This window comes from Lissotriton vulgaris, chromosome 10 (genome assembly GCF_964263255.1).
Source record: "Lissotriton vulgaris chromosome 10, aLisVul1.2, whole genome shotgun sequence".
In the NCBI taxonomy this organism is placed as follows: Eukaryota; Metazoa; Chordata; class Amphibia; order Caudata; family Salamandridae; genus Lissotriton; species Lissotriton vulgaris.
In genome coordinates this window covers 564849314-564873428 of record NC_141698.1, presented here as the reverse complement: position 1 = coordinate 564873428, position 24115 = coordinate 564849314, and the positions used below count along the sequence as shown (strand labels likewise).

General features: G+C 42.3%; 1 protein-coding gene across 3 annotated transcripts in view; it reads left to right on the top strand.

Moving 5' to 3' along the window:
- Positions 1-24115, top strand: part of CIITA (class II major histocompatibility complex transactivator) — a 451080-nt gene that overhangs the window by 358994 nt on the left and 67971 nt on the right. For all 3 annotated transcript variants that reach the window (XM_086941420.1, XM_086941419.1, XM_086941421.1), the window contains one exon: positions 14958-15041. In XM_086941420.1, coding sequence (XP_086797546.1) covers positions 14958-15041 — 84 coding nt within the window. The remainder of the gene's footprint in view (positions 1-14957; positions 15042-24115) is intronic.

The window sequence follows — 24115 nt, the reverse complement described above, 5'->3', positions numbered from 1 at the left end:
CTGACAGCACAGCATCTTAATGCCTCTTCCTGAGTCATAGATGGATACCACGTATCAGCAGAAAAGGGACTTGAGGTACATCCATTGTTAGCTGTCCTCAGTAGGGCAATGGTAGGTTCAGCCCTTCCCTCTCTTTTGACTGACACTTTTAAGTTGAAGTAAACCTTAACTTGATTTCACAAGGTGTGGACTTGGGCATAACACATGATATAGTTCAGAAGATTACCTATTTACATAGCTGTTATGACAGATGTTTCAGTCACTAAAATGTGCATTACCTCCTAATCTCAGTCCTTAAATCATGAAGTGTCCACACCCAAAATGCAGACACCCAGTGGCCTATCTGTTAAATTAAACTCAAATGCTTTCCCCACCAGGTTTGCTTCTAAAGCACTGCTTCTACTCTGAAATCTCATGAGTCAATACACAAAATAGCCCTACAGCCGTTTTTGAAGTCAAACACTGGTACAGAGGGCAGAGCATCGTTAAGACTAGGATGACATAGTAGGTTCAGAAAATAGGGTTATCTGTAAGTAATCAAAGCTTTAACTCCTCTTCACTTCCTTTCGAGGCCTTACATCATGAGGTCTACCCTGACTGGCAGGGCCACCAAAGTAACCATGAAGAAACGGTAAATACCAGATACATAGGAGAAAAGTCCATAGTAGAAGGCCAACAAAGCCCCAAGTGCGTGCCAGTTTCAAAGAAAGGCCACAAGCACTAGATGCCCAGAAAGCACAAACAGTGCCCCCAGAGGAGCAGATAGGACTGTCCCGGAAAGATTGGACTTTAGTAACTGCAACCCACAAGAACCAAAAAGAGAACAAAGGAAAGCAAAGGTAGCTGCCTGTCAAAGAACACATGTTGTGTGTGTGATTGACAATAATAGCAGGTACGCCCCAGTTTAAGCAAAACATCATGGGGAGGGGCAGGAACAGGAATGGTCAAGTGTACGGCAGGAGACAAAACACTCCCTAAACAAACCTAATCCCAAGCATCCTGGTGAGCACACTGGGTGGGCCACAAACAGCCACCAAGTAACACCAACATCATGGCACAGGAGAACACTGGCTCGATCTAGGCAAACCAAAGGGAAAGTCAGATGTAGGACACTAGTCACCCAACAACACAGTGTCCCTCATATGTACCCAGCCCAGAGGAATAGCACACAAGGGAAAAGAAGACCTCAAGTAAAGTACACCAGCACAAAGACTACAATCCTGCATGTCTCTGAAAGACATATACTAAAAAGGTATCAGACATGCAGGACCAGAACCAAGGTATGCCTACCACTCACAGAGTGCAGACAAGCCAACATTGATTAATATCAAAAAATGACCCACCAAATAGGTTAAGAAACACTGGAAAACCTGAATTAAGAAAGCAAATAGTCCCAGTCATGAGCCTGTTCAGCCAATACTCTGTGCCCAAGAAGTACGGGGCAAAGCATGTGGCAAGACCCTACTACAAAAAAGGTAGAGGGAAAGAGAGCCAAAAGCCCCAAGAAGAATGCATGCAACAAAACAGAAAATAACTCATGTAGAAAATACAACAAGGAGATAAGACTGTTTGTTAAAATGTAAAGGGACTGTACAGCTTATCTGAAATAACAACTTGATATAATGTCCATATTTGACAAGCTTCAATGTTGTTTATTCTTTAGGTTTCACTAATACATATAGGCAGGGGCACTTGAGTTATGCAATGGGGATGTCCAAATTATGTGTCAGGGTTGACTAAATGATGCACAAAAAAAAGGCAAATTATGCTATGTTCAGCAGCAGCACTTTTTTTGTAACAGGATTACTTCATTTTTTGTTATTTTCATACATGTTAACACGTTGGAAAAAGGTTTTCCGCTCAATAGTATCAGTTTACTACCTAAATACTACTATCAGCCACTTATTGCCGCCGGGAAACCCTTTGTGGGTAGCTGTGCGCCTTATAAATGCTATAAAATAAATAAATAAATAAATAAATTGCCCATTCCAGGGCAAAAAGGGTAGAAGTGTTTTTAGTCACTTTGAGTCAATTTTAGTCAGAAACAAGGTTTTCTTACAGCCAACCATTAATTACTATACACAAATGTTAGAACTGACCCCCCCCCATTTATTGCCTTCACTTTCTAAATTGATGTTGGATTTTTCTTGTGTTTTCACTTTATTACTGTTTCTGTGCTGCAAACATTCTTTACTCATTGCAACTAAGTTAAGCCTGACTGCTTTTGTGCCAAACTATCAGAGAGTTACGTACAAGTATTCTAGTTATTTTTGTTGTTCACCCTGACTAGGATTGTTGATGTTGGCCGAGTGGGGCTTCCACCCCCTCAACTATTACTCCAATTTCTTACAACATATTTATCACACTGTGCAGTTATGATTATGTTACAGTTTCCATAACAAAGACATTGTTTGATCCTTTAATAATTATGGTGCCATTTGATGAATCTGCATGAAACGTTCCAAAAGAAGTTCATCTGCTTTGGCTTGTTCATGAAAAACTTTGCAATGATCTGTCAAGTGGGGCCCAAGAGAGTAATTACCCTTGTTAATTACCAAGGGAAGATTTGCTCTCTATGCAGAAAAAACAGCTGAGAGGAATTACACCAAATCTGGCAAAAAGTTAGATATTTACTGATTGAAGCATGATATTTTTCATTTGATGTAAGTTCGTTCAACCCTTTTTGAGAAATTAGCATTGGGTGGGCACCGAGAGGTTAACGCTGGTAAAATGTTAGAGATAACCTCTGAATGGACCATTCAAAGTGAATGTGCAGATCCTGATTGATGATCTGACTGGCATGAGTGAAGTAATATGTGAGATCATAAGCTGTGCAGGGCAGGGGACGCAAGTTAAAGTTAGCTCACTGAAACAATAACTGGTGAATTTCAGTGTGTTTTAAGCATTGGTTTGGAACTCATTTCAACACCTAACTATAACGTTACCTTAACTTTTTTTTTCCAGTGAGTCCCTAACGTTTTTTTAACATACACTAAGATTATAATACCATACCTAATTATAACGTCACTTTAACCTTTGTTTCATTCAGTGAATTTTTGAAGTTTTTTAATGTTAGGGAAGATCATATTACCATACCAGACAATTAGGTCTATTTAACCTTTGTTTTTTTCAGTGAAGTACTTCTTTTTTTTTTACATATTCAGCTAACGCCCCCATTGCGCACAGTCTTTGGCCATTTGCATCAGATGGTTGGCACAGATATGCCTTCTGCTGATGGGTAACCCCAACAGTCTGCCTCCTGCATGTCCTCTGTTCTCCATCTGTGTGCCCCTAACCCCCCTCCTGCCGTCTGTGATCAGCTTGTTGTCCCTGTCTCCCTTCTGCCTGCCCTCTGGTCTCCATCTGTGTGCCCTTCCACCTCCAACCTGCCTTCCATGGTCAGCTTGCTGCCCCTGCCCTCCATTCTGCAGGTGCGTGCCCCTGCCCTCTTTTGCCTGCCCTTTGTGGTCCCTTGTGCTTCCCATCCTATGTGGGCCTGCGCTCCACAGTAAGCTTGATACCTTTGCCCCTGCTCCCTAACCTGTGCCCTCCGCTCTCCATGTTCATGCTCTAGCCTCTCCCTCTTACGCCCAATGGTCAATGTGCTGACCCTGCACATGGCGGCCTACTTATCCAAGTCAGATTGCTGCCTATGCCTCCCTTCTACCTTCCCTCTGTTCATCATATGTGTGCCCCTACCCCAACCCGCTAGACTGTTGCTGACCTGCCCTATGTGGTCAGCTTGCGCCCCAGCTCCTGCCACCCCCTTTCTGTTCTTAGTTCACTGTGTGCATGCCCCTCACTCCTCCCTCCTCCCACTTCCCTCCTCCCTCCTCCCTCATAACCTCCATGGCACATTGTGCTACCCCTGCTCATGCAGGCCTTTCCTCCATGATAAGCTTGCTGCCCCTGAACTGGGGTGGCAGAGTGGGCTAAAGAACGGTGATGGATTAAACCCAGATCTTTTGACTGGGTGTGAGTGTTTGATTGGTTCAGATGCTCCATCCATTACCACCCCCTTTTGTACCGCTTTTGGCCGCTATAAGTGTGGCAGGGTATGCTCAGACGTGAGTACCTTGCTCACTTTGCCACTGGATTCAAGCAAGCCGGGCTGAAGACGGCTGGAATGCCAGAAACCGGTCCTCGGAAGCTTGTTTCCGGTCCAGGTAAGGCATGGCTTGGCGGTTCGGGCTGGACTGTTCCCATGAGGCACAGGGTCAGACTGATTTGCATATAGCCATGTCTGAACTGGGGTGGCAGAGTGAGCTAAAGAACAGTGATGGATTAAACCCAGATCTTTTGACTGGGTGTGAGTGTTTGATTGGTTCAAATGCTCCGTCCATTACCAACCCTTTTGTACCCCTCCCACTTGTCCTGCATGCTTAGGTTGTTGACCCTACCCACCTCTTCCTTGCCCTCTGTTGTCCTAGTCCATGTCCCTGCCCGCCTGCCCTGCATGGTCCAAAGTACAGTCACTGCCCCTCCTGCTTGCGCTCAGTGCTTAGCTAGTTTTCCCTCCCTTCTCTCTTCCTGCTGTTATCCAAATCCATGCCCGGTCCACTCCCTTCGATTAGTATTCTAATGAATAATAAGAGCTCAAGCATTCTGTATTTATGAAAAAGGTGTGGCACACCTGAAGTCATCTTGATGGAATCAAAATTCTAAAACCTAAACCTGAGCACTGTCTGTAGGAGCTTCCCACCTAATGGAGCATGGATCTCTTGAGGGAGTGGGTTCTTCCCACAGTCTGCGAACTGACCGCCAGCTGTGTGTAGTAAGGCTTGTGCACGTTATGTGGGGCTTTCAATTCTCAAAAGAATGGGCTCTATGCTCAGTCTGCGCACTCATAGCTGAGTGCTCATAGGAGGGTCTTGCCAACCTAAGAGTGCTTGTGTGTCTAGATGGAGTGGGATCTGTGCCTTGATAGTAGACTGTGTATTTTTGGGACTTGTCCATCTAATGGCTCTTAGGTCTCAGGAGGGTATGGCCTCTATGTGCAAGACTGTACTTAGTACTGTGCATTCAAGTGCACTCTCCTTAAAGAGCTTTGCACAGCCTGAAGGCTGTGCTTTTCAGTTTTATTTGGGGGGGCCTCTCTTGGTCCTGATGAACTGCCACTGTACCACATGGGGGCTGCGCTAAGTCCTGCGGTACCATGAAGGCTTTTAATTTTTCCCCAATTTTGGTCCCATGGGGCATCTCTCTTGGACCACCCTGCAAGGGCTAGTGGGTCAGGATATCGCTATCCTACCCCTTATGTCTTTTTTATTTTTATGTTAAGGACTCGAGACAGAGTCCTGAGTACTGTAATTTTAGCTGCAACGTACTTCTTCAAGTTGCTACCAGTCAATCACATCGGTCAATCCCACGGGACTGGGTGTCCTGCAGGAACAGCCAATCAGAATTTATTTTCCCTTGCAGTCCGAGTGGGAGTCCCTCGGCAAAAGATATCTATAAACTTTGAACCTTACTTTTGCTGAAACAGCTGAACAGCTTTACACCAAATCACAAAAAGCATTATTTCAGGTTAGTCATCTAGTTTACTGCCAAATTTGGTGTAATTCTGTTCAGTCTGTATTTCGGTATCATTGCCTAATTTTTCTAATGGAAATCAGCTCATACTCCGTGCTTTAAGACAAGATTGACTCTACCCACCTCAACATTCTTGACCTCCAACATGCCCTTTGACAGAGTCAGAACACCACATTCGCAGAAGTTGAACCAAATACATCATACACATTGAGTTTAGTTCCTCCAACCAAAACTCCTTGGATTCAAGAGAGTGGAATGATGCCTGTCAAAGCCTCACCGAAAGCGGATGATTCCTTGATACCACCTCGCTTCAAGGCTCAGAAAGGGCCCACCTGGAGCCAAAATCAATGTGTATGTTGTGCCGCCACCTCTGAGGATTTAATATTTGAGATCTTTGTGAAGAATTGATGCCAAACAGTAAAAACTGTTTATTCGCTCAGACATTAGAAAGATCCTTGCCAAGCCTCTGGCTTCAGGACTCATTCAGATCATGAAGTAAGGCATGTTGGCCTTCAAAGATAAATAAGGCTTTGAGCATTCAAAACCACCAGACCTAAAAATGATTGAGACCCGCCCAGCAACCCCCTAACTTTTCCATCTTCACCTGATACACCTCCCCACCACTGCAACCTCTACCTCCAAAGTCCACCCCCCCCGACCGCCATGACACACACGAAGATCCTTGGAGTCCTGCAAGACCTATATGATGAGCCTTTATGCACTGGAAGAGAAGGCCATGGAATGTAGTATGTGGTCGACCCCTGGAGGATCTTGACCTCAAAATGTACCCAGCCACAGCCTCGCCATCCAGTGTTACCACCACCGACCTTGCAGTGATACAATGGGCCTCCCAGCACCGTCAGGTTAAAAAGCACAACGCAGAGGAATTCCTCAAGGAAACCCTCTTGAGGACAGGAAGGAGAGTCTACTACCTCCCCATGTTAAAGAAAATGTTGAAGTTGGCCACAGATAAATTGGGAGAGCCAATAAAGGAATACCCCCACAGAAATGCCTTGCATGTCTTAGCATAATTTGACGACTGGCTGATCAAGAGCAGCAGCAAGTAACAATCCCCAACACACACTAAAATAACAGTGTTCATACTCCACAGATTAGGTTTAACCATCAACTTCAAGAAGTCGCACCTTCAACCTCAGCAGCTACTGCCTTTTCTGGGCTCCATCCTAAGTGGGTTTTTTTGTTTAAGAATTTTTATTGAATTTTCAGGAGAAAAAACAAAGACAACGCATTCATAAAATATGTGAACATATTACAATATTATAAAGAAGCGATCAATATATAAATGCAATATGTGAACAACAAGAGAAGGAAAAGGAAAGAAAAAGGAGGAGAAAAACTAAAAGAGAGATAGAGGAGAAAGAGAAGAATAAAGAAAGACAGAAGAGAAGAAAGTTCTAGAATTTATAGGATAAGTTTAAAGGAAAAGAGAATTAGTGTAAAGTAGCATGTGCAGAGAGATATGAGGTAAAGGGTAGCCAAAGAAGATCAGCTTTAATTTTTTGAGCGAGAGAGGTAGAGGAAACATTAGCAATTCTATCTTCATCACAAATAAAATTCCACCAAGTTAATGAAGATAATTTGGAATTGTCTTTCCAAGACGATAAGATAACTTTGAATGCTAACGTAATAAACAAGTCAAATAGCATGGAAATAGAGGTGGTTTCGTCAACATCAGGTGAGGAAGATCCTAGAAAAACGTTTTGTATTGATAATGGAAGATCACATTTAAAAATGTTCATGCATATAGCCCAAACAGATTTACAAAATATTAATACATTTAAACAATCATAACATTAATGTATCATTAGAACAAGACCAGCATAATGGAGACGAGGATGGGGAAACCTGGAAATACAAACAGGAGTAATAACAGCCCTATTATAAATAAAATACAAAGATTGGGTTATGTGAGCAGCAGGAGAAACTTTAAATAATTTAGACCATAACTTATCCCAAGTCGTGATAGAAAAGGAAATGGACAAGTCAGCTTCCCACACACTTTCAATAGGGGATTTAGGTCTCTCCACAACACGTGACATCAATAGTTTATTCACAAGAGCGGCTTTAGGTCTGTGAGTTTGAAATAAACTATATAATGGGGTGATGGGTGTAAGAGATGGTGTATCAGCTGGAAGGACAAAAGTGGCTAATTGTGATTGTAAGGCAGCTGAGATTGCGATATATTCATTAAAGCAAGAGTTAGGTAAATAAATTGTATTTGTGTAAATCGGGAAAGGAAATAACTGAATTTTGGTGAATCAATTGGTATACAAAAGTAATTCTCTTCTCCTTCCAGTATTTGTAGTAGAATGATTTACCTTTATACTTGAGATATTTATAATACCATATAGTGGAGGATAAAAAACATTGAAATGGAGTTAGTCCTGTGGAGAATGTGTTGTATAATAAGCTCTGGGAATATGATCAAATAGGATGCAGGGATATGAAGGTACTATTGGACATATACAGTACGTTCTAAAAGGAAAAATCCTTTAATAATGAGCGTTCAAAAACAACCTATCTGGGAAGAGGAATATCTGCAAAGTCATAGGATAAAGCAAAGGATTGTTTAATCAAAAAGGCTGAGTGATAAGCTTTGAAGTTTGGAAAACGCACACCACCTTCAGATTTAGGGCGAGTGAGTTTAGTAAAAGCAATTCATGGATGTTTTTTATTCCATAAAACGTTTGTACAAAAGGAGTTAATTTGAGAAAAATATGAGATGGGGATCCGAATAGGTAGCATGGAAACTGTATATAAGACATGCAGTACAATCATCATTTTAATAGTATCCAGACAACCCCACCAAGAAAGATAAAGGGGAGTCCAGCTAAGAAGGAGTGATTGAATTATCGTAATTAAAGCATTAAACGTACTTTTAATTGTGGTAGCTAAAGAAGCAGAAAACCAAATACCCAGGTATTTAATTTTTGTGGGGCACCATGCGAAGTTAGTATCAGTGACCATAAATTGGTAGCATATGGGGTTTAGGGGTAAAACGTCTGTCTTAGAGAGGTTTAATTTATAACCTGAAACACTGGAGTATAACCGAACCTCATCGAAGAATGGGGGAGGAAAGTAAGGGGATTTGACATGTAAATTAATACATCATCCACATATGCTGATAACTTGGTTTCTATGGAATCATAAGTGAATCCAGTTATATGAGTATTAACATGGATGTGTTCAAGGAAGGGTTCAAGGCATAAAACAAATAACAGGGGAGAAAGGGAACAACCCTGGTGTGTTCCTCTAGACAACGGAAAAAAATTAGAAAAGTGATTATTTACAAAAATACTGGCCCTTGGACAAAGCAGGGCCAACGCCAATCCATTGGAGGGTCCTCAACATAAACTGCCAATTGATACGGTCAAAAGCCTTTTCAGCATCCAAAGACAATGCTGCAAGAGGATATCTGAATTTTCTATCATAAGAAATAATATTTGCAAACATTCGAGTGTTGTCTGATGCTAACCTGCCCTTCACAAATTCAACTTGGTCAGTTGTACTCAATAAAGGAATAATATTTTCAAGTCGTGAAGCAAGAATCTTGATAAATATTTTACAATCATAATTTATTAAGGATATAGGATGGAAATTTTTACAAAGGGAATGATCTTTGTCAGGCTTAGGAATGAGAATTATTAGGGCATCCATAAACGAACCGGATGCTTTGGCATTGTCAATAAATGAATTAAATAGTATCTGAAGTTTGGGGACAAAAATGGAAGAAAAGGTATAATAAAATTCCACAGACAAACCATCAGGTCCTGGTGCTTTGGATTTTTTAAAGAATTTAATAGCTTTTGTTATTTCTTGAGCAGTATCCTCTTTCTCCAATGAATTGAATTCATCCGGTAAAGAAGGTGGGGAAGGGAGGCCCGAAAAAAAGGTATCTAAATTCTGATTAGAGGGATTTGTGTCATCAGAATAATGTGATCGATAATATTCATGAAAAACATTAGCAACATTTTCACCCGAGGACACCAATTTGTTAGTTGATTCATTTAAAATGGGACCAATGATTTTGCGTTCAGATTTAATTTTCAAATAGTTAGCTAACATCTTACCCGCTTTGTTTTGACCACCATGATATTTACATTGTATTTAAGGAGAATGTTACATGCTTCAGTTGTGGCAAGTTTGTTGAGTTCAGATTTGGCCTTGATCAACTCATGCAGAGTCGAAGATGATTTGGAAGTAAAATAATTATGTTCCAGGAGTTTAAGTTGTTTAATATTTTTTCTGAGTTTTCTTTTTTCTCGAAACACATGAAATAGTAAAGGCATGGAAAGAGGCATTGAATGCATCCCAAGTATTAGAAACAGAGGTGTCTAATAGATTGTTGATACTAAAAAATTCAGTAATAAAGGTAGTAGCCTCTTTAATGAAAACATTATCAGACAATAAAAAATGTTTGAGTTTCCAGCGGCTATATTGTGGGGAGCATTGTAAGAGGTCTAAAACAGTATGGACTGGTGCATGGTCAGAAATAAAAATGGAACCAATTTCGGAGGATTGAATGGAAGGAAGCAAGGACTTATTAACCAAAATATAATCAATTTGGGAACGTGTTTGATGAGCATTAGAAAAAAAGTATACTCAAGTGAGTCAGGGTTACAAGTTTTTTAAACATCATATAAAGAACGAGAGGCAATGGCCGATTGAAATGCTTTGTGAGATTTATCAGGGTTAAATTTACATTTAGATAATCTATCAGAAAAAGGACCAATCCATTGGTTAAAATCACCGAAAATAATAATATTGGGACAATCAATTGAAGAGAGTAAAATCTTAATATCATTACAAAACTTAGGGTCTGATTTAACAGGGCCATAAATATTTAGCAATACCAATTTTTGTTTTGTATAACAACCCTTGCCATACCCAATGTCCATCTTCATCATTTTGTGTAGATAGAATTTGAACAGACGACCTATGAAATATATGGCAAAACCCCCTTTTTAGCTAGAAGCAGGAGAATAAACAACTTGACCCACCCATTGTCTTTTCAATTTAAGTGATTTTGCTTCACTACAATGTGTTTCTTGAAGAAAAGAAACCTGAGAGTTTAGTTTGGACAAATGAGATAGTGCCTTTTGTCTTTTGACGGGATGTCCAAGACCACTAACGTTCCACGTAACAAACTAACACATGATGGAGGGATGGGGGTCATACACGTATAGAGATGATGCACATCAGGGATATGGCTAAAAAAGAAAAAACACCACAAATGAGATACATAGAAGAAATATGCTACAGAAAAGCAAAAACTAGTGACGAGCATATGCCACAAATTAAACAACAACAAGTGAGGAAAACAGATGGAAAGAAACCAAGATGAAGAGAAAACAGAGAAAGGGAATACCAATAGAGAAAAAAGAATATAGATCAAGGACAGAAGTCTAGATCCATGAGAAAGTAAGAACTATAACAGCATGAGGCGTAGCTGCAGCGACAGGAGATGGGGCGGCATAGAAAGAAAAATATACAAAGAAAGAATTACGAACAGCCGTAAGGAATATGCTAATCAGACAAATAGAACAACAGGAACATTAAGGACGAGAGGTAGAGCCTCCCGTAAAATTGGTAGAGGTGTTCTGGAGAAAAGACCTCAATTTAAGAGGATCAACAAACAAACGTGTGGAGCCATTATGAGTAACTTTACACAGGCAAGGATGAAGGATACCATATCTGATATTCAATTGTCTCATCTGATGACGTAGAGGCAAAAATTATTTTCTTCTAGCATAGGTGGCATTAGATAAGTCTTGAGAAATGAAGATGTTGTGACCAGACCATGTGAGGTGATGCTTTGCTTTGGCTGCAGAGAGGACTCGCATTAAGTCAGTGAATTCCAAGAACAACATGATGATGCCTTTAAGTTTTGATGCATGGGGCTGCACTTGGCCAAGTCTATGAGCACGTTGGATATTTAATGCAGGCTCTGTCTGAAGGTTCAAAAGTTCTGGCAGGAATTTCTTTATGAAAAGAAGCATATCCGGACCTTCAAGATTTTCCAGAAGGCCATAAAGATGTAGATTATTGCGTCTATTTCGAATTTCAAGGTACTCTGTATGAAGCTTTAAACAATGAATTTCTTGTTCCAAAGATGGTATTTTGGTGGATACATCATGTAAATCACTAATCCATTGCTCCATATCTTACACCGTAGCTTCCATACTAATCCATCTATCCTCAATTTGTTGAAGTTTCTCGTTAGTCGTGGTCATAAAGGACTTGAGCCCTCTCACTTCATCCAAAATAATATCAAGAACAGGCTTCTGAGAGGATAAGATGGGTGAAGGAGGATCATTCTTGGCTCCCTTGGACTTGGTACCTGTTGATTAGGCTTTTACCAAAGTTTGAGCTTCATTGGCCATCTTGAAATGATGAGACCTGTGAGAATTGATTTTTAATAACGTTTTCAATCTGCCCATATGCCTAATAAAAATACATCAAAAATGAGGAAGGCTCCAAAGATATATAATTCAACAAAATTCGTCACCCTCCTCTCGGCACTCAAGTATTCACTATGAAGGAATATGATAGAAGTTACATGGCAAGTATTAAATCACAAGCCAATGCTTCATGAGGCTAAGAGGTGTGACCAAATATGTAAAAAATTTGAAGAATTGACCCAAAGTTGGTCAAAAAAGACATATGCCTCATAAATGCAGCAGATACTGAGGAAAATTGCATTCATTCCGTATTCTGAGAGCAAATTATGCAAGAAGATAGAATTTGAGGCAAGTAGTTATGTTCCACATAGATGAAAAAACATTTGTTTAGCTGGAAGCGTTTAAAAGCATTATAATGCCATTAATACAGCATTCGTGGGACATGTTTACAGTTATATAAGAAGCCACACGTTGCAGCGCGTTTAAGAAGGAAAACGCCGGTTACCTTGAAAGTACGTGAGACGAGCGGCCGCTGTAAAAAGGACGCCGCCGCTCACATAACTCTGAGGGAAAGTCGGGCACGTCGACGCTGGGTCAAACACCTTCTCGCAACTTCATCTGCGATAATCCGGCATCGGAGTTCCCGCTGTGTCCGGAATGAACGCTGTAAGCGGTAAAGAAGCTCCGCGGTTCTATGGAGCTCACACAAAAGGCGCCATCTTCCCTTAGTACCAGGGATTCAACATCAGCCACCAGTAACTGCTACCCATCTGTCTAGCTCTCAAAGACTTCTTCAAACTCATTCACAGCAAAACAGGAAAAACAGCCTACATAAATACAGACAACTTGATAGCCACGTATTTTATCTAGAGCAGGGAGGACCCACTCCCCCAACTCTCTTCAATGGCTCAGGTGATCTGGCACTGGGCAAAGCTCAGCAACATTCATCTGCTGATGGCGCATTTACCAGGAGTGAAGAACAGTTATGCAGAGCTGCTTAGCTGGACACCTAATGGGAACAGCACACATGCACCTGCTTAGTAAGAACTTCACCCACAAAGTTTTCACAGGTACTTTCGTCAGCAGAGAACCCCTACCATCAACCTGTGTGCCACTCACAAAAATGCAAAATGCCCAGACTTTGCCTTCAGGTACTTGAACCCACTGTCCATGGGCAATGGTCTGTGAAGCTAGGTCTCTAGCATGTACGTGCCTTATAAATAAATGAAATGAAAAATAATTGAATCAGTTTGACATTTGAGTAACAGCTTGCACTAATACAGATTTATGAAGAACTTTTCAAGCACTTGTATCTGACCCAAGAAGTGAAAGTCCAGACCTGTGCAGTCCAGGCCATCACTTCTTTAGTGAGGTGTCACTATTCGTTTACCATACTGTTCACAACTTCACACAGAGGTCCTGTAATAAGTGTGCAGATTGATGAACTGTTGTGCAGTCTTTTTATGTCTGGTCTGTTTGATTGTAATTTAGGTATACAGGATGGCCTGTTTTAACATGCCTACAGTGCATTTGGGCAAAGAGGTTGTATTACCTGCACTGATTTAACCCATTTTGATAAGGTATTAATATTTCTAGCCACTCGGCAGCACTGTATATGACATAAATGTGCAATGCTATGTCTTTCTTAAATTAGGGTCAAGTGCACTGATAAGTGTAGTTCACAAATAAGTGTGAATGCATTTCTAAAGGATTTCACATACCCAAAAAGTTACGTCTTTACGGGTGGTAACAGGATTTGCATTGCACTTCATTGTACATTTTTCTATCATTTTCCTGGATGTACCCTCTTTCAATTCTGTGTCTATTTTAAAGTGTACACAGCTTTATCTTCTTGGACCCCTTCCTTCGACCACTCAGCCCCCAATCAGATTTCCCGTATCAGGCCAGTCCTGAAGACACAACTCTTGCAGCAGGTCATCCAATTACCTCACAACTGACTCAGCCCTGAAGGAGTGAACTGTTGATCATATATTATGCTCTGAGGTTTCCATGCTCCCATCCTCTTTCACCCCGTTAAGACAGTGGCGGCCAGTAAATTGAGCAGGTGGGGTGCAGCATGCCATACATACACACGCATAAACGCCCATGGTTTCACACGCACACCCAAACACACACCTATTTACAGCACACACTCCCAAATACACATACATTCATGCATACACATGCGCATGCAAGCACCAAACATAAAAAAATGATTACTGAACCTCTGATGGTGACAATGTGTGGTGGGAGGGCCTTCATAGTTTCTGACGATTGGGGCTGCCACCCCCTCTCATCGATTGACATTATGATGGGTCATCCAATGAGAGGAGGAGGTAATCTCTACCTCATCACAGATGGGGTCATTGAGACTGCTGACCCCACCCAACTCTGTGATGAGCGTCACTGAGAGACACTCTACCCTGGCACTTCAGGGCTTAAAACTGAAGCACCCAGGTCCGAAGCTATCAGTGACACTCCCCCTCGTCATGAGGTGGAGGACTACCAAGCACCCTGCCTGGATGAGGAGGTTACACCCAAGGGGCTGTGACAACTTCAGCCCAGCAAAGTTCATTCATGCAGCTAGGCACCTGCCCATTTAGCACCAGTACCACACCTGGCTGCCTGACCTGAACATAAAGAGTGTCTGTCAGGCTGACCTTTTCTTTCTTTTCTGACCTTTCTTGTTAAAAGAGGTGTGTGGGACGCCCCTCCGCCCTTAAGAAAAGGCCTCACTGTTTAGCCACTGGTCAACCCTTTACACCTCAAATAAATAAATGCACACAAACCTTGCTTATATTATGTACACATAACTATTACTCACCTGCATACATTACAAATCTATCCTCTTTTTGAAACATGCTTAATGTACAAATGCATGTCACAACTTTTCCTAGTGTGAGTTTGACTTATAACTGGACAAAGCACAAGGCTTCCTTACATTATTTACATACTTTCACATTTAGAACTTGTAATAATCTGTCAACCTTTGTTTGATTACAGTCTCTCACAGAACACAATAACTGACATTGGTGTTGAGAAACTGGCTCAAGCTCTTCCATCCTTAACGTGCCTACAAAAGCTAAGGTGAGTTTATGTTGGCGTTCATTTTTAATTAATGTATTTATTTACTTTGAAAGGGGAGCATCTGGGTCATCCTGGTACCCAAGCAATACCTTTTTATTAGGCATGACACGTGAGCTGGATACATGATTGCCACACTAGTACCACATAAATGTGTCTAAATCTCATTAAACAAGCTGCCAGCAAGTAGGAATGGCAATACAAAATTAAAATAGGGTACGCTTCTTACCAGCATATTTTGTTGCTTTAAATATGTGAAAAGAGACTTCTGTGCATTACGTTTCCTGAAAGACATAAACTTGATGCACACATATATTTGTGCTTGCAAGTTCAAATAACACTTGCAAGTCTTTTTTTTATAAATGTAAAGTTGTCTTTGCTTTTCACAAAACTTGACATTAGATTCGTAACATTATTTACCCATGTGTACCTTTAGCATACATGGGAGTGCCCCCCTATTTTGTTTTGGCAAGGTAGCTGACTCAGCTTACATATGGAGGCCTTGTAAACTCAAAACAAATCGAAATTTGATAGTGATATTCTAGTCATTTACAATGAAGCTGCTAGGATGGTGGCTGGCAGGTCAAGAATGGTTGTATGCCCTTTGAGAGATTTCAAACAACACGAAGATGGGGAGGAGGGTGGTGGAGGCAATGGAAACACTGTATTAACACTTGTTCCACTGTTGTACTGGTCTGGTGACAGGGAAAACTGATTCCTTTTGTGAGGCGTGGTTTTGCAACAGGTTGTTCTATTGTCAAACTACATGTTTGTGTTGAACTCAATAAAATGTGATTAAAAAAATGAATGGTTGTATGTGATAAAGTAGACTTTAAAAATGTTGACTACATAAAAGTTTAGTTGAATTTGTCATGGTAACGCAGAAAATGTAGAATTTTATAGTTGTTCTATTACATGCATTCCTTAATGTATCTAACTGTACCCTAATAACCCCATAGTACTCCTTAACAGTTCCCAACCCTGAACCCTCAAAACCATAAAGTACCTCTTAATGCTACCATTTCCTGAAACATAACAGGCCCTAACTACCCAGTTAATACGACCAATCCCCAGTGGCGGCTAGCTTAAACCAAAAATGGTGGGGCGCGAAGGCTCACAACTCACCATAAATGTGGGAGCACGACTGGTGCAGCACTTCTCTTTGCTGTCCACGAGCAGGAAAAGGAAGGACTTCCTGCTTGTGGAATGCAACTCTAACCATTCCTGGAGCTGCTGTCATGCTGAGAAAGCATCTGAGGATTGGTAGCAGCAGGCTTACCCAGTACGCATTCTGAGGCTGAGGGCCGGTGCCAGCAATCCCCAGGCTGGTTCACAGCCTTTGGATTGATGGGTCAACAGTGCACAAATGGCTGGCCAATCCGACATGCGCATTGTAGACCAGTGCTGTCAATCTGTATTTCAGGATGCAGCCACGCCCCCAACCTTGCGCTGTGCGGTGGCAAATAAATAAAATAACATCAACATGCCATTTTATTTGTGTTTGCCTGCTGCGCTCGCAGGAGGCAGGGTGAAGCTGCTCCGCTCCTGAGGAGGAGTTGCCCCTGCTAATCCCTGAACATTCAAAACCTTTAATCCTACCCTTCACTAAACTCAAAAAAAACCTCACTACCCTTTTATGCACCTTTCACTGAAACCCCTTACTATCCTATAATGCTATACTTCCATGAACACTAAAAAACACTTATTGCCCTTACCATATCCTTCCCTGAACGTAAACATGTTTACTTTCCCTTATGTCTACCCTTTCCTGAACGATCTACCACTTAACGTTATCCGTCACTGAGCCTCAAAATGAACTTACAACCTTTCTATGGTTCCAATCTGTGAACCATAGAAACCATTTACTAACACTGAATGCTAGCCTTCCTTGAACCCTCAAAACTTCCTACTATCCCATAATGCTTCCCTGCCCAGAACCCTAAAACTCTTTACTAACTCTTAATGCTACCCTTCCATGAACCCTAAAAACTTCTTATAACTGTTAATGCTACTCTTCCCTAAAATGTAAAAAAAAACCCTAGTGTCCCTTAACACTACTCATCCCTGAACCTAAATCCCCTTACTTTCCTTTATCGCTATCCTCACTGAATTATAAAAAAAAAAAACCTGGCTCCCCTTAACGTTACCCTTCACTGAACCCTAAAACACCCTTATTACCCATTTACACTACTCATACCTGAACCCTAAAAACTCTTAACTATCCCTTAATGCTATCATTCTCCTAACCCTAACAAACCTTTAGCATACCTCACCGCTACCCTACCCTGAACCCAAAACCTTATATTTCCCTTTATTGCTACACATCACTTAGCCTTAAAAAAAATTACTACCCCCTTAACATTACCTTTTAATGGATTTTATAAGCCCGAAAACATCCCTTAGTGTTACCCTTTTTTTAAACTAAAAAAAAAACAAATTGTTACCCCTTAATGCTGTATTTCACTGTAGCCTAAAGCCCCTAGCTAACCTTTAACACTACCAATCCATGAATGCTATCAACCCCTTACAACTCCTATATGCTGCCATTCTTATAATCCCAAAAACCTCTTACCTTACACTTACGTTGGTTGTTAGAGAATATCTGTTTATTAGTCCAACTGCTAAGGAAATCCTCTTCTTCACTATCTGTAGCCCATCCCAAAAGGGTGTTTGTAAATCCAATTTTCGGACACCCGGAAGTGTATTTGTCTGCTTACAATCAGTACACCATACTCCAGGAACAGGCTGGACTAATAAACAGATATTCTCTAACAACCAAACAGTGATGCCCATACACCTATATGAGAACTTAAGGATTCGAAACTATCCGTTTTACGTGGGAATTATCACCACCTTTACTCCTTTATGGCGTCATCTATAATCCCTGTTTGCCCCGGTTCTAATGTCCTGATGAAGACTCGCATGGCCCAGGCTCAAATAACCGCAAGGCCCTAAGACGAGTCGAAACGTCAATGCTCTATATGTAAAAAACCTGGACCACCTTTCTCTCTATATTTATGTGCAGATATTAATGACATATAATTTGTCTTGAATAACCTATGAGAGTGTTCTTTGTATTAATTGAGTGGCCAGGTTGTGCAGTACGGTTGAATGTGGATCCGTTACTGCTCTGTATAAACCAATTTGAATATTTTATGTCACTTCTTTGAATTTCTTTTTCGTTCTAATCACCACACACATCTTACTGCAACCTTTTGCTATGCTGCACGCTCTGTTCGGGGCAACCAATATTTCGTTTTGATTTATAACATGAAATATGTGTTCTTTTGGACCCAGAGACAATAGATTAAAATATTGCTCTTGTATCTCAAGTTGATGCTGTTGCCTTTATGTTTTTATGAATATATGCATACATTGGATAGAGCTGATTAATGGGTATATGCTCAAAGTTTATATAATCAATCAATCAAAGACATTTATAGAGCGCACTACCTACCCGTAGGGTCTCAAGGCGCTTAGGGGGGGGGGGTGCCGTTACTGCTCGAACAGCCAGGTCTTGAGCTTCTTCCTGAAGGAGAGGTGGTCTTGGGTCAGGCACAGGTCGGCCGGGAGGGAGTTCCAGGTCTTGGCTGCCAGGTAGGAGAAGGACCTTCCTCCTGTTGTGGCTCTACGGATGCGTGGGACGGCGGCGAGGGCGTGGCTGGCAGATCGGAGGTGGCGTTTGGGAGCGTAGAAGTTGATTCGGTTGTTAAGGTAGCTCGGGCCTTGATCGTGAAGGGCTTTGTGTGCGTGGGTGAGGAGCCGGAAGGTGATTCTTTTGTTGACGGGGAGCCAGTGCAGGTCTCTCAGGTGTCCGGAGATGTGGCTGTTCCGTGGGATGTCGAGGATGAGTCTGGCTGAGGCGTTCTGGATCCGCTGGAGTCGCTTCTGGAGCTTGGCGGTGGTTCCGGCGTAGAGGGCGTTGCCGTAGTCCAGTCGGCTGGTGACGAGGGCCTGGGTGACGGTCTTCCTGGTCTCCGTGGGGATCCACCAGAAGATCTTCCGAAGCATGCGCAGGATGTTGAAGCACGACGAGGAGACGGCGTTGACTTGCCTGGTCATGGAGAGGGAGGAGTCCAGGATGAAGCCCAGGTTGCGTGCGTGGTTCGTCGGTTTGGGTGCGGTGCCCAGGGCGGGGGGCCACCAGGAGTCGTCCCAGGCGGAGGGCGAGGAGCCCAGGATGAGGACCTCCGTCTTGTCTGAGTTCAGTTTCAGGCGGCTCGTCGTCATCCACTCGGCTACCTCTTTCATCCCTTCGTGCAGGTTGGCTCTGGCGGCGGCGGGGTCGTTGGTCAGGGAGAGGATCAGCTGGGTGTCGTCGGCGTAGGAGATTATGTTGAGGTTGTGTTGGCGTGCGATGGCCGCGAGGGGGCTCATGTAGACGTTGAAGAGTGTAGGGCTCAGCGAGGATCCTTGAGGGACGCCGCAGATGACTTCGGTGGCCTCTGACTTGTACGGTGGTAGGCGGACTCTCTGTGTTCTTCCGTCGAGGAAGGAGACGATCCATTCCAGTGCCTTCTCCTGGATTCCGACGTTGCAGAGGCGCTGCACTAGGGTGCGGTGGCAGACCGTGTCGAAAGCCGCGAAGAGGTCTAGGAGGATGAGGGCCGCTGTTTCTCCGTTGTCCATCAGGGCTCGGATGTCATCGGTGGCGGCGATGAGGGCGGTCTCGGTGCTGTGGTTGGCATGGAATCCGGACTGCGAGGGGTCAAGGGATCAGTTCGTCTCGAGGAAGGCGGCCAGCTGTTTGTTGACGGTCTTCTCGATGACTTTGGCTGGAAACGGGAGTAGAGAGATGGGGCGGTAATTCTTGAGTTCGGTGGGGTCTGCCGTAGGTTTCTTGAGTAGAGCGCTGAGTTCGACGTGCTTCCAGCTCTCGGGGAAGGTGGCAGTGTTGAATGAGGTGTTGATAATGTCCCGCAAGTGGGGTGCGATGACAGCGTCGGCTTTGTTGAAGACGTGGTGAGTGCAGGGGTCGGTCGGAGATCCGGAGTGGACGGAGTTCATCATGCAGACGGTGTCTTTGGTGCTGATCGGGGTCCAGGCTCGGAGGGTGGTGGTGGGCGGAGTTGCTGTGGTCGTGGCGTGGGTCGGATGGGTGCTGAAGCTGTTGTGTATGTCCGCGATCTTGTTGTGGAAGTAGGAGGCGAGGGAGTTGCAGAGATCTTGCGAAGGGGTGATGTCGTTGTTTCCGGCGTTGGAGAGCTCTTTCACGATGTTGAAGAGTTCCTTGCAGTTGTGTGCGTTGTTATCCAGTCGGTTCTTGAAAGCCGTTTTCTTGGCGGTGCGGATCAGTTGGTGGTGTTTCCGGGTGGCGAGCTTGAGGGTGGTCCTGTTGTCCGGTGTGGGTTCCTTTCTCCAGACTTTCTCGAGGGCTCGGCAGTTCTTCTTGGAGCTCTTGAGTTCGTCGGTGAACCATGGGGCTTTCTTACTGCCGGGTCTGCTGGGCGGGGTCCTCAGAGGGGCGAGTTCGTCTGCGCAGTTGCTGATCCACTTCGTGAGGTTGTCGGCAGCCTGGCTGGGGTTCGCTGAGCTGGCCGGAGGGTGCTGGCTCAGGGAAGCGGCGAGCTGGTCGGCTGTGATCTTGTTCCAGCTTCTTCGTGCAACCTGTTGCTGGTGGTGGTGATGGAGCGGTAATTTCTTCTGGTAATTTCTCAATGCAAAACCCTCATGCTACCTCTAATTTACCGCTCAAAAGGTGTTGGGCCCTTCACACCATGTATTACCTTCAGGAGATTTTTAATAATCATGAACAGTCAAAAATGCAATTATTATTTTAAGCCAATAAAGAGAGTTGTTGAGTATTTAAAGGGTTTTATTTTCTAGTCAAAAGTTAAGTTTTCTCTGACAGTTTATTCATTAGTAAAATATCAATCAGGTTACAGAATTTGGAAAACAGGAAAAATAGCATTAATACCGAACTTATTACTGTCTGCATATAAGCATTACATATAGGAATGTGGCGCAAAATGTCATTCAAAATTCTTAAAGAGTTTCTAAGAAAAATAGTCTTGCAAGGCTAATCAAAAATCAAATAGTTTGCAAAAATCTCCCATAAAGAGAAGTAAATGCATAAAACAAATACATCTTTCAGACCTAATTAATTAGTCAAAGCATAACTGAAAGTTTAGCATCTGTTTCTATTTAATCAGCTGCACTCTCTGTCTGTCTGTGTCTAAAGAGCAAGCAGGGAGTGAGACAGCCCCTCCTTCACCAGACCTCAAGGGAATGTGGCCAAGATATGACGTGGAAGCAAGAAACCTCCCCCTGACACTCCTCAGACGCAAACCCTCCCTTCACCAATCTCCCGGGACGTTCTCGTACCTAACCCATAGGCTGTCTGGCCTAATCTGTTCCTTCTCTTCAAGAGCTCACACACCCCCTAATGAGCCTATAGGCCAGCTGAGCTGAGAAAGCCAGCCCCTGTCAGTTTTTATACACAAAATTTTGGCAGACTACACACAGATGTAACATCTTTCAGGAAAACCTGTACTGATTGGTCAGTTATGATGGCATGAGTTTGCACTTTCCTGACGCATTAAAAAAAAACAGTTTTAACAAAAGAAGCATATATGAATAATACATTTATAAACATTTGCAACATTTACTAGGGAAAATGTTTCATTTTAATTCTTCCTTCCTTTTCTCAGCGCAGTAGGACGGATACTTTAGTTAGCTGGTACATTGGCACAATCACAAGAATGTACAGTTCAAGCTGTCCTTCACTTCTTGGCATGAGGAAAGCTGCCACAGTCTGCGCATGCTCCCTTCTCATTCAAAGCAAGCCATAGCTTTTGATGGTTTCACAGGCAGCCATTTAATGGTAGGCCCCAAAAATAAAATAAACAAAAAGATAATGTTAATTTCATGTAAATCAGCCCATTATGTTTCCCAAATTCATACTAATACTCCTTATAAATGTTTACCTAGCCAAGCTACTAGCGTAAAGCAGCTTTTCTATTATTTATGTACAACATGCAAAATAAATATGCAATGTGCAACAAAGTAAAAGAGGTGTTATTAACTGAAAATATTTATCAAAATATGCAACAAGTCAAAGTCTTTTAAGACCGAAATAGTGAATGTATATTGCATGGGATGAGCTGGGAAGAGAGAAACATATTCTATTAATCTTCAAAGCTAAAAAGCCACTTTTCTCTACATTGCAAAAACACATGTTAATTCAGCAAAAGAATTTGAGAGTGAATAGGCCTCACTTTCATATTTTTCATGTGCCATTAACTTGCACCAAAAGGTGCGTGGCAATTTAAATGCAGTTTGTCTGAAGCACAAAAAATAAAACAATGCCTGACTGCAGATGAAATCTGCTCCATCAATCCACCCTTCTGATGATTCAAATCATAATAAATTGATTTATAATTCATCACACATATTTCATTTTCAAAAGTGACATTTTTTTTTAAATTGCAAAAGCTGAGCATATAACAATTTTACTTCTATTTCTAAGGCAAACACAAGTCTATCTGTAATCAGATAATATATAGCCAAGCTCAATTGTTTTAGTGCAGAGTTCTGTAAGTAGCTTCTCGGAACAGTTAGTCTTCTTTAAAATAAGTAACTAAAATAATAAAAAAAAAGGAATTCAACAGGACAGTTTCAGCATTTCTTTGCTCTTTGTCATCAGCTTGCCATCAGAATGGCTCATTGGCATTCTGTACCTTTTTCAATGCAAATTAGACTACTTAGGTGCTGAGAAACTCGGACAGAGCACCATCAATCCTTGGCACTTTTTCAATCAATGCCTTTCACTCCTATCTTCACTTTGATCAGATTCAGATGATTCACCACAGCATCTCTCAAATCAAAGCCGTTGCACCATCCATTATGCAGATCTTGTGTAGCAGCTGCAATCTGGTGAGAAACTGCACACTGTACATCAACCAGACCTACACAGCCATGGCTAGTGTTCTCCTCAGTGTTTTCCACAAGTGCATTTGCATATGCATTTTCAAGCCACTTTGGTGTTGGTGAGACACCGTCTTTTGCAAAAGGTAACTCAGTGCTGCCATTGTGTTGCTTTATCATGCTTGACACTTCAGGCAGATAGCTGCAATCCATTCCTTGTCCAATCTGTTGTTCTGCACTCATTATCTTTGTGACCACATTATGATCTAATTTCAGAGAAACTGGCAATCTATACCTGGGCATCAGTCTTTGCAATAACACTTTTGCCACTTTGCATTTGTCACTTTTCCCAAAAATAGTTCTGATACAACCCTGTTGTGCTGCTTCAAAAACATTTTCTTGAGCCTCTTTTAATTCACCTGTGAAGATTCCATAGAATGTGCATGCTAACAGAACACAAATGTGTGCAACTGAATTAACATTTCTCTCTCCCATGACAACAGTGACTCCCATTTGAGCAGATGTACTGCATGTTATGGTAAGGGCAATCAATTTCGAATTTTGGACTGGGGCAACTACTGAAAGCCATGAAGCTTTGACAACATAATGTACAAGGAGCACAGCATGTGCTGCTTTTGATGTGTCACCTTTCAAACATGGGCCATCTACAAAGTGGACATTGTTGGGCTGACTCAGACATTCATCATTAAAGTCTGATTTTGGCTTAATGCATATTTTCATGATATTTAGACACTCATATTCATTATCATCACAAACCAAATCATTTGCTGACATTTTTGTGAAGTTAGGGTCAAAGGTCATTGGGCAATACATCACAGACCTTTGAACACAGTCATCTTTTTGAATAGGCAATGAGAGAGTGCAGCCCTCCCTCTCACTGCAAATTGGTATATTTTCTTTTAAATAAACTTTCATTCCTAGTGCTGGGGCGCAACATTCTTTCTCTTTCAACTCTAGGAATGTTTTTGTGCAATTGTTGTCCAATGGAAGCGGATCAGACACATCCTCATGTGTCAGCCTCAGTAAAGGCTTAGCCACTAGGGAAAGGTTTAGTAACCACTCTCTACAGCAGCTAACCATTCCCAAAAATGTCCTGACTTCTTTCTGAATTTGAGGTGGATTTTTCTTGGAAAACATTTCCACCCTTTCTGGTGACACCTTTCTACCTCCCTTTCCAATTTTGTGTCCCA